The sequence below is a fragment of the Maylandia zebra genome, linkage group LG14, assembly GCF_041146795.1.
Source record: "Maylandia zebra isolate NMK-2024a linkage group LG14, Mzebra_GT3a, whole genome shotgun sequence".
Taxonomy (NCBI): Eukaryota; Metazoa; Chordata; class Actinopteri; order Cichliformes; family Cichlidae; genus Maylandia; species Maylandia zebra.
This window is the reverse complement of record NC_135180.1, coordinates 13,480,470-13,492,383: the sequence shown is the minus strand read 5'-3', so window position 1 is coordinate 13,492,383 and position 11,914 is coordinate 13,480,470. Positions and strand designations below refer to the sequence as shown.

Below are 11,914 nucleotides of genomic sequence, written 5' to 3'. Positions count from 1 at the left end.
TCAAACATGTGGAACTATGTGCTTGCTCTATATCTTGCTCTGTGGGCATTTACTTTATCCTACAAGCCTATGAGAAATCTCTCCTATATGGGTCTTTCATCTTAAATCCACAAGCACAGACCTTCCCCACTGGAATCACAGGAAGACACAATCCTTAATGAATGTATTCTTTCTCTCTGCCTCTGTTCGAACCAAGGCAGTAATTAATGAGGCTCTGTTTGTTGTCTTCTCATATTATGTGCTGCAGTGTTTCAGTTTTTGTTTTACAACTCTGCAAATGCAGCAGTTTGTGTCTGCCTCTTAATTTTTAGAGTGGAAAATGGAAAAAAACAAAAACAAAGTTCTTCTCTGAAAAGTCACACATCTTTCTTCATTGTTTTATTATTTAAAAAAAACACTGACAGAAAACATAAGGAATAACAAATCAAGATATAAAATCTAAAGGGTACATCCGACTTCATGGTTATTTTCTATGCCAGTGAGCTACTATTGCTGTTGTACAGTATACTGCAACAGAAACATAATTGCCTAGCTGGATTTTCTCTCCAGTTGCTGGAAAGTTAACTGATTAACTTCCCATCCTATAAAACCTGTTATATTGGATGGGCAGCCTGGAAGATCCTTAAGGGGCAGACTGTGTAAGACCCATGTGGCACAGAGCCTCCTCACAGCTTATCACCCCTGCCAAAAACCATGTTATTGTGAGCAAAAGCTATAATAGACTGACATGTGTCTGCATCACTGTGACAAGTTTACTCTGAGATATCATCAAGAACACAAAGCCTTTCGCCACTTTCAAGAGCAGAGAATGAGTATAAAATCTGATCAAGCAGTACGCAACTGCCCTCCTTTGAGTCGCGAACAGCCTATGTTGTGAAGTAGCAATAGAATGACACAGTTAGTATAAACACTCTTTTCTAATACAATGAAAACACTGTTGGGCCCAAAAGGTGACATAAGACAGGAACAAGTTCATAGGTTGTATTTACCAGTGGAAGTCTATGGATGAATACGTTTGTTTTGTTTGAGCAGTGGGGAATATAGACAGGGAGGAAATGGTGGATAAAGAGGACAGAGAGGCAGGGTCATCTGGGAAAACAGGGGGTGTATTCCAGGGAGAGTTATTTCCTTTTCCAGAGGTAAACAAACGACCAAGACAGGCAGAGAGGGATCGCTGGGTGACTGACACCTGACAATATTGAAACAGGAGAGGATGGGATGAAGTGGCTACTGGGAATAATTAAATCAAATCACTTGTATTGTCACATCACATTACTGGTACACTGGCAGCACATGTGAGTGAAATTCTTGTGTGCAAGCTTCCCAAAAGCAACAGTGATGTTCAAAATACAAGAAATATAAAAAACAAAACAAAATATAAGAAATATGAGAAAAATAAGAATAAATATATGTACAAATATATCTTGCCTATGAACACTTCAGCTTGCAGTCTGGAGCACCTGGTGCTCAAACCACTGAACTTCCAACTGGTAGACAACCTGCTCAATCTCCTGAGCCCCAACTGCTCTAAAATACAGAGGCCCTTAAATACAGTGAGGGCTGGTGAGCTCATGTGAGTCCCACCAGAGACCCAGCTGAGATTGGTATCCAGTCTCACTTTTACACACTCTATGGTTTCATGCTCAGCAGGGATAGACCAACGCTGTAGTTACTGGGTAGAGACCTTTAACAACATAACCCTCCAAACAACTATGAGTGACAATTACTACCATTCAGAACAACCTGCAGTTCCTGACAAACTGCATTCTTGACTATGGCCAGACAGTTCATTTTAAACAGAAACTATGTTCTGCACCATAACTCAACAGGAGATACCAAAGCTCAGACAGACAAACCTGGGCTGGTTCTGCAATTCTTAAGAGCAGGCATATGTATCTGTGCCATGTCAGGAACTGGCACAGAGCTGTTTGAGGTCTTAGCCTCAAAGACATCTATGGTCCCATTGACCGTTCTCATTTTTTGTAATGCTTAACAAATTTGTGAGCAGACAATTGGTAGAAATTAAGAAGGTGGATCTGCTGCAAATGTGCAATGGAGAATCAGGTGACATCATTTTAAGCAACAACTCAGGACCTGTATTGGGAGCTGGAACAAAAACAAAGCTACCACAAGGCAAATAGGCAGTGTTTATTCCACAACAAATCTCAGTTTCACTCCTGCCAAGTTGTGTATCAAGTGGTAAAGGTGAGTTCCTGGAAGCCATCGTTCACCAGCTTTGCAGGGTGGTTGACTGTCACACCTCCAGGAAGTTGGTGCCTATGCTATTACCAGACTGTAAGACTCACAGCCAGCACAGAAACCCTCTTTTCCTGATGAGGAAACCATTCAATGTCCAATGTCAGATTCCTAAAAACACTCAATGGCCTTAGACCAGCAGCATTACCACACAGATTTATAACCATATCATTTGGACCCTTTTTAGGATAGGATAATATGTGTGACACTATAATTTTATGGAACCATGCATGTGAATGTGCATGTAAAAATGGCAAAATGTTGTACTTGAGACAGCTGGCATCACTTCTATCACTGATTGTTTTTTTTTTGAGCCATGAATGAATCAAGGTCAGGTAAAACAATGAGAAGAGATAGGTTCAAATGTTTGACTTGCAAATGTCAAACTTGCAAAAGCACAACCTGCTAGAATTTTGGTGAGTCTGGAACATAAAATGTATTATTGCTTTAAATAATTATAAAACACAAATGGTACATTAAAAAGAAACAACTTATATTTAACTTGGGGAAAAACTGAGCTGCTTTGTTTCAGTTTTCACAGCAAGTACTTGAAGATTATCACTTAGACGTCTATAGCAGGTATTATGGGAAGAATTGCACTAATTATACCAAACATCATTTGTATTTGTGGGCAGAACGGCGGTTTGTTGGTTAACCCTGTTGCCTCACAGCAAGAAGGCACTTTGAGGCAAGGACCTGGGTTCAAATCCTTTCTGTGTGGAGTCTGGATGTTCTTCCCGTGTCTGCGTGTATTTTCTCTGACTTCCTCTCACCGTCAAAGACATGCAGTTAGTGGGGTTAGGTTAACTGGTGATTGTAAATTGCCCGTAGGTGTGAGTGTGAGTACAAATGCTTGTCTGTCTCTCTGTGTTAACCCTTCACCTGTCCAGGGTGTACCTCGCCTCTCGCCCTATGGCAGCTGGAACAGACTGAATTGGATAAGAAGAAGAGAATGGATGGATTACCATTAGTAGTGTAGCCATGAATTGTTTTTGTCAGACGTAACATAACAGTGTTATGTTCCATCTTGATTTGATATAGCTTAATTAAAACAAAAGAGCTCAAGTTTACAGCAAATACTAATCTCACGAGAGAACAAGAACAACGACAAGAGAAAAACAGAGGATCTTTTTTTTACCATCCTAAAAATAAAATGTGTATGTCTAAATAACACTATAGCTTGTTATGACTCATATTATAATTTCTCTGTCCCATTTTTCACTTTTAAGTGCCTTGCAGATTCTTCATCCTGGCTATGGAGAGGCCAATATTTGTGGCAAAAGATCAGAGAAAGATTCCTGATGGTCACTGGAATAAACCTCTCAATACATACATGTGGTATAGCTGTAAAGATTTCAAGTTTATTTTTATGTTGTCTGGTTCAAGTTCAGATGAACTGAGCTGTAAGCAGTCAGCTGCCCGCATTATTGGAGGTTATTGACTTTTTCTGTGGCCTAAGCATCCATTTGTGTGTTTCTTTAATTGCTCTGCAACCGGGAACCTGACAAGGATCCCACTGTCTGTTGTTACTGGAAACGGGAATAAATTAGCCTGATCGATTGTCCTATTGATTACATCTCGGATCTCTCTTTTGATGTGACTGGTGCAAGAGGACAGTCAGTTGCAAATTGATGGGATGAGTGTGTATCTTGTATCATGTGTGGCGTGGGAGGAGGGAATCATACCTGCTCATCAACCAGTCCTCAGAGATTAATATGTCCACCGACAACACCAGCCCTATCAATAGTACTTTCACAAATTGTCTCCGGAGCGCATCGTAATCTGTATGCCCTGCTGGACTCTGAGGGCAGACGCAGTTAAAATGCACTTTACTTCAGTACCAGCCAGGCCAGCCCATTAATCTCTCACTTTTACCTTCTGCTTTTAAGTTTTTCTTCTTGTGGTCCAATGATAAATTTCACAGTTTGTGAGACTTGTTATCATGCAGTCCTCTATATTTCAGGGAAGAGGTCCATAGTCTATGTGCATCTACCTGGAAAGTACTGACAGGGCTGACGTTTGACTGCTGGATGGTTACACACTGACAGTCACTCATACTTTATTTTTTAGAATCTCAAACATTCCTGGATGACATCCACTAGAGGGGGGTATAGTATAAAGAAAGACTTTCAACGAGTTCGGCCTTCCGTACACATCGACACAGCCTGAATTAATAATAAAAATAATAAACGTGAGCATAAAAGGAATATCACATTTTCCTATTTGGGTTTTTTATTAATTGTACTACTCTAAAAAAAATCATCCAAGTTTAAAATTTGGAGTGTGACTAAGTCTTTTAAAATTATAATCAGTGGCAGCCTTGTTCCGTCGCTGAAAAACATGTTTCCAAAGAACGATATATATTCTTTTATCTCATTTTAATTATGATGTGCTATGTGCATATTTCTACTAAACAAACCAACTGATTTAAAAAACAAACAAACCAAAAAACAACTAACTACCTCTACCTTAAAAAAAAATACATCTGACGTTGTGTTATCTGATAATACAAAAATAAGTATAAGAAAACAGAGCAAAGAATTTCTTCCAGGAAAAAAATGTGATTAAATGGTAAAACCATTAAAAAAAAAACACTGCAATAAATAAAAGGACATCACTTGCATCATGTAGGCAAGCTAGGATAAATGACTGTGCTGTGCGTTCATATTTACAAATAGAAATGTTGTCTATAATGTCTGTTTTTAAACCCTGCGAGGGACAGCAACGTTTACACTGTATTTAAGGAGTTGTCTTTTTTTTCAGCCTACACATTGTTTTTATTTTAACTGAGGGTATTGCCAAGTGTTTTCCCAGTGAAGATGGATTAATGTCTCCAGCGCAGTATTATTATACTGCCTTAGCGGTTCTTTGTGCTGCTGTTTACTGATTAAACCGATAATTCTCCACACAGGTGCAGCCACACAGGGGCAGCACGCACCGGACAAAATAGTAATTGCCTTTAAGAAAAAAAAAATATATATACGTATAATAATAATAATAATAATAATAATAATAATAATAATAATAATAAAGTCAGTACAGTTATACAGGTCTACAGTAGGACACCAAATCTACCAAAATGTGGCCTATTGTTGAAAAAAAAAAGTTTTCCATTAACGATTATCTGTCTGTTTTTAATCATTCTAAACATATTTTGTATTTATATTATTATTCAATGTAACGAGAAATGTAGGTATTATTATTATTATTGTTATTATTATTATTATTATTATTATTATTATTATTATTATTATTATTATTATTATTAATAATAATAATAATAAATTAAAAGTGAAATAAAATGACACTTATACTGTGTGCCTTGATTTTAATGTCGAAGTTAACATCATCAAATAACGTAAATATCCACATTTTACATCCTTTATTTTGATCGCGCAGACTGGTTTGGTGGGACAACGTGGTGATAAATATCACTGTTGATCACTTGATTGATTAGGCTACGTTGCTTAAAGGTCATGCGGGCCCTGGTAATTTCCTTGCGCCGGAGGCTCCCTTTTCGCTTTTAGTCTCCACAGCCCCTTGTTCAGATCGTGTTATTTTTTAACCCCTCCACAGCTGAACCCGCCGTTGCATTACAGTAAACCTCCCAAACGCTTTCTGTTTCAGGCAAGTTTTCTTCGTTTTACACAATTTGAAATTTAACTTTTTTACATGCGGACTTAACGTTAAGTGCAGATGTGAGGCTGCCTTAGTGCTTGGAATTGGTGTCTGGAGCCCAATTAATGTCTAATAATTACAGCCCACGGGGCTCTCTTTGCACTACTATCGGGATCAGCGTGTCGTGATAAAATATGTAGTGGGGAAAATGCTCCGAAAGGGGAGAAGAAGACTGAAGAAGAGAAGAGTGAGTTATTGCGGTGAATGAAAACTGTTTCCATTTAGGATAATTGAGCGCCCTGCCTGAAGCTCTCTCTCTCTCTCTCCCTCTCAGTCGGTGTGCGGTGTGTTTTGTGCACGCCCGACGCGCCACCTTCACGGTGTATAGGCGCAACCCACTTAATAGCACCATTTATGTCATTATATAGTAAAGGCAGGGTGAGGTACAACCACAATAAAGTATCAGCATTAACCTCTCAACTCTGCCCTTTAAGTGAACACGGAGCTACATAAATAAAATCAAATAAAAATATAGAATATGTTAATAGAGGCGTGCACAGTGTGTCTGTTGGCGTTGCCAGTTGAGTATAACCGGTGTGTATTTTTACAGTGAGATTCGGTGTGTTTTTTTTTTTTTTTTGCCCCATCAAAAGGGTCCGAAATCAAATCCTTCAGAAGATAAATGTGATCTGCAGAAGCTGAAAGTGTGTACAGAGGTTTTCATCCGCAGTATAATCGGCGTGGACGTATGAACACACTACATTGTCTAAATTTGACCAGTCTGTTATTTCATTCATTCATTCATCCATTCACTCTTTTCTTTTTCGCCAGAAGATATGATGTCACAAGTTCAGCCAGTTTCTGCGCACTTTGGAATCGATAGCTCAAATTAAAACAGCCATTAATGTGCTCATCTGCAAGAGGAGCCATATCTCCTGTGGGTCTAATTAATTGCCAATTACTTTAATTATAATAGGCTCCCACTGCACAGGGATAAACAAGATAAGATATCAGCTCTTGATGCGTGGGTCCGATTTTACTCATTTTATTTGTTGTTACCAAATAAAATGAATTATACCGAGGATCTGCTTTCCTGTGTGTGGTTGGTTTCTGCTGATGACTCTGTTTCAAAATGTTACTCTGTAATGCAATATATGAGATGAAGTGAGTATATTAAGTTGCTTTTTGCCTGGACGGCAATCATAAAAAAATGTGGCCCTTAAAATCCACAGGAGAAAAAGGGGACGTCTGTTCCACCTGCAGAGGTGGGGGGTGTGGAGAAAAGGCTTTTCTTTCTTGACAGAAACCCTCTCCTTCGCAGTTAAATCAAGTAAAAACATCCTTTTGGAACATTCAGCAATTACCACGAGATGAAATTCAACAGAAACTACTCAAAAGAGCATTAATACTAAGCTCTTAACATATTAGTAATTGTCAGCGGAGTGACACAAAGAATTATAAAAAAGGAGGAAGAAGAAGGAGGAAAAGAAAACGTGGTCACTCTCATATTAAAGCTGTCAGTCGGGTGCCCAAGCGGGTGAGGGAGGGGGAACTTTTTAATTCATTTTCCAGTGCTCGGGATAATGTTCAAAAACACAATTAAAATATATAAAATCTTTAATGACCACACTCAGCATCGGCAATTCAAGTGAGCATTGATTAATGTGAGGTCATTTAAAGAGAAAAGGTGCGCTGTAAGGATTGAGAGTATTGAGAGTAAGGATCGTTATAATTAATGCCCTCGGCACTCCATAGATCCGGGGTGCTGACTGCACTGCAAAAAATAGCTATCCATCTTTTTTTAAAGAAAAAAAAAGCGTGCAGGGCTCAATCTGAAAAACCTTTTTTTAATGTCTTTAAAAAGTACATAAAATCTATTGCATGAGGCAGAGTAACTAAAGTGAACTTGTTGGGAAAGTTTTCAGTCTAATTTTGTAGTGAATCGCCGCTTTATTTTTTAATCCACCAATTTAGGTCTTTGTAAGGAGGGGTTTTGTTTTGTTTTGGGGTTGTTTTTTTTTAATCAAAATACATAGGAGCGTAAGTCTTCCATCTAATGAATAGACTTCAATTTAAAAGTTTTGTAAAGTTTTGGGGTTTTAAAAAAAGAAGAAAGAAATAACACACGGCTAAATGTGAAACATCAACTCTTGACATTTTTTGCAGTGTGCCCCGCTTTCTCACTCTGTGGTCGTTTGAAAAACTGACACGAAATGAGATGTCCGCGATTCACTCATCTTGACCAGATCAGGTTAATATCAAAGTGATAAATCGTCCCAAACTTTTTCTGGCACTTGCTGCCGGCAGATTTCTGGCTGTGCGCATGTGCGAAGGTGTCCAGACTGACAATGCTGGAGAGATAGCGCGTTTGGATTGAGAAACCCAGAGAAAAAGGACAGAGAAAAAACAAAAAGGAGGAAAAAAAGATTGACGAAAAAATCCAAACAAACCCACGCCGAGAGACTGGCACCATGAGGTCCAAAGGCAGGGCACGGAAACTGGCCACGAGTAGGTGCAACATCCCTTTCTTTTTTCTCTTGAAACATGCCATCTTATATACCTATAGACTGTCGCTGTTATCACTGCTTCTATTAATAGTTTCTGTTACGATTTCGTTTCCACGAGGAAACCCTCACTTTCACCCGCTTAAAAAGAAGAAAAAAGAGCAAACCGTGATGTTGTCGCGAAGAAAATAATTAAAGTCGAGCAGAAGTAGAGCGTAAACTTTACAGTTGAGGGTGCGATGGAGGAACTTTGTGCAAGGCGTCCGCTCCAGTATTGGAATTGCTCGTTGCATGTAGTGGGCGCTGTAGTGTAACGTGGTGTATTGCGAGTTAAAAAATCCCATGTCCAGTGCATCGGCAGTTGTGTTGCACTCGCTGCACGCTGCTGCTGTGGGCTGCGGGTCACTTCACTTTCCCGGGAGAAACTTGGAAAAACAAGTAAAGCGAAAGTGGAGCGAAACGAGGAGAAAACGGCGATTTAGAGACGCTAAAATGATTCGGGGAGTTTCCTTTCTTTCTTTCTTTCTTTCTTTCTTACTTTTTTTTTAAGTCTTGTTAGTGTGTTTGAGTCTCGCAGTTCATTCCGGAGGTCTTATTAATATATAATTTGTAGCATTTGCTAAATTCTGTGTCACCTGTGAATAAAAGACATTGAGACGTGTATATTTTATATTACTTTCAACGCTACAGTGTTACACTTTACGGACTTTAAAGTTTAGATTCATCACTACAGGATGCAGGCTTCTTACTAATGCAAAATCCATTCAGGATAAAATGATAACTTGAAATATCCACTGATGTTTGATTAAATTAAATGCTACCGTCTTCGTTTATTTGCTTGCTTGAACCTAATTAACTTCATGGAATGAGATGATCATGCTACAATAATTTTCAAAATGTATCTGTTTAAATCAAATGCGGTTCTGTGCTGCGTTCGCTCTCTTTTTAGTTGTGACGCTGTTTTTTTGTTTTGTTTTATGTCTAAATGTAAGATGCGTTTGTGCCTTCACCTTGAATTGTAATGCAAACTCTGGCAAGTCACATCCAAGAAGGCTACAGTGCAATGACCGAGGCCTGCAAGATTTCAGGTGTTTACAGAAATGTTCATATTGAGGAGGTTTACTGCGTTTAAAGATCTGCGCCTATGTCGTTGGAGTTCAGCTACTTGCACGGAATAAAACGGTGTAATTGTAATTTGTGAAACGCCCCGGGCAGCTGGTCATTAACGAGCAGGCTCCACAGAAGTTTTTTTTTTTTAAGACTGCACGTGGTCAGGTGAAACCGAGTTCTAATGTAATTATTTGTCCGCACAGAAATGCAGCATAATGCTGACAGTCTGATGAAGCTTAATTGACGTATTCTAAATATATAAACTGCTTCACTGACCTTCTGGAGCTTCAGAAAATCCTGTGACTCCTGTGAAGATGGTGCACAGGTTATGTAAACACACAGAACGTCATCGTGCACAGTACAAAAACAGACCTGTGAGTTTTTTGTTGTTATTATTTATGATTTTGTTTAGAAATGCAGAAAACGAGCAGCTGCGCGGAACAACTGCACCAACTTTCTTTGCACACAATTAAAGCTACAATGAAGTTAGAAGGTCAAATTCTTCGTGTGATTATTATTTTCGAGGTAATTTCTAACTGTTAAGTAAGAATGGGGAAATGTTTTGGCCCCCGGAGCAGCGGGCCCGCTCTGGCCAACAGCCAGGTCTGCACAGTGTCAACAGTGAATATTTAAATTCCCAGACCCCTCATAAGGGCTCTGCTGGTAAATGCGTTCAGTGTGTGCCTCCCTCCTTGCAAAACAGTCGTGCATTTCTTTTTTTTTATTTAAGTGCCTGTAATACAGGAGGTGATGGAGAGGTGGTAAACGTGAGAGTGATTGATGGAGGCTGACTGATTAGTCCGCACGTCCAGATGTAATGCGGTGCGCCACAAAAAAACTCCCCAACCACGCTAAGCCAAGGCGTGCAGGCCGCACCCCGCGGTGAAATGTTAGCCACAGAAAGATGGACGGGGCTTTGGTGATCCAAACTAGCTCGGTGTAGGCCTAATTAAAGGTTCACTTAGCATTTTTGAGTCTCGATAAATACCGTTTCGTTATAATGCGTTCGGAGTGCATTACAGTAGCGATTAATCTACCAAGACCAGCCTAGAGTAACCATAGCACGCATCTGAATTCAAGCAAACTAGACAATTAAGTGAATAAAAATATTTGGAAGTTTAACAAGTGCCAGCAGAGCAATCAAATACAACGTGTCTCCCAAGGCAGGCACTATTTGGTATGCCTAATCATTTTCACTTTTACCACAATATTCCGTCAGTCATCACTCAGTCTCCAGAAATGTGGAGCCATAACGCATTTTAGATGGGTTATCGCCCTTTATGTGTGTGTGTGTGTGTGTGTGTGTGTGTGTGTGTGTGTGTGTGTGTGTGTGTGTGAATGTGGGAGGGAGGGGTCTCGCTGGGCCTCGCTGTCCGTCAGCGCCTCTCTTCTCGGTCTTGGGAGAAGTGCGTCGTCCTCCCCACATTGTGCAGTGGGCCATGCATCTCGCGTTTGTCTGGCGGAGCTCATTAAAACGGTTAATAGATTGGCCCATTTAAAAGGTGAGAGGGAGCGGGCTGGCGCGAGGAAAGTGAAATAGAGACCCCATTAAACGGCCCTTGTTGTCCCGGAGCGGCGCTCTTTGCCTGCGCTCCGCTTGGTGCCAAAGCTCTGTATACAAATGTCCCATATCGCCTTCAGTAATGGCCTGGGTCAAGAATCATTGGGGCCCTAGGCAGAAGTTACCCCCTTCTGTTGTCCTCCTTAGTTAACTGTTGCTTTGAACTTTTATTTCTGATGTAATAAATAACAGTAGAGCCAAATCCTCATATGGAAATCAGGGCCTACTATCACTTCAAACAAAGACAAATATATATATATATATATATATATATATATATATATATATATATATATATAAAAGCAGATTTTGTTGCAGGATGTATCTGAAGGCCTGCATGTATGATTCAGAAATGTCTGACACACTGCTGGTGTTTCTGAGTTTATGTAATGGCTTTAGATGAATGTTTGTGTGGCACATATGAGAAATGCTTGTTTGAATGAGTCTAAAATGTTTCTGTTAATACATTTAAGGCTACATTCTAATTTATGTGCAACCCTTACAAAAAAGAAAGAAAAAATCCTTGAACAACTACAATATCATCAGAAAACTGCTGTCAAACCAAGTGTGAAATGTATCCCAGTCCCATAAGTCGAAACACACACTCGTATGTACACAAGCAGCTTGTTTGGGGTGTATTGGTGGAGTTTTGCGGTATTTGCATGTCTGTCTGTGTATTTGTTGGTAGAATATGGGCTGTGGGAGGCAGTTTGACTCTGACCAGGACCTTCTCATCTATCAACGTCCCCATCTGTCTTACATGTCTCCCCCCCCTACCCTTACGACGGGCAAAGCCCTCACCCGCCCACCCTCACCCCTCTTCAGAAAATGGCTTCTTTGGAAGGTCTCTGATGTTAATGAGTCG

General features: G+C 39.8%; 1 protein-coding gene across 12 annotated transcripts in view; it reads left to right on the top strand.

The window, feature by feature from the left end:
* The first annotated feature begins 8,103 nt into the window (after nt 1-8,103).
* The window catches only part of mecom (MDS1 and EVI1 complex locus), a 125,772-nt gene continuing 121,961 nt past the window's right edge, over nt 8,104-11,914 (top strand). For 9 of the 12 annotated variants that reach the window (XM_004561384.5, XM_012921892.5, XM_004561380.6 and 6 more), the window contains exon 1: nt 8,105-8,382. In XM_004561384.5, coding sequence (XP_004561441.1) covers nt 8,346-8,382 — 37 coding nt within the window. In that variant the 5' untranslated portion in view covers nt 8,105-8,345. Of the gene's footprint in view, nt 8,383-11,914 lie in introns of all 12 variants that reach the window. The other 3 variants (XM_004561386.6, XM_023152822.3, XM_004561383.6) reach the window with 1 other exon arrangement.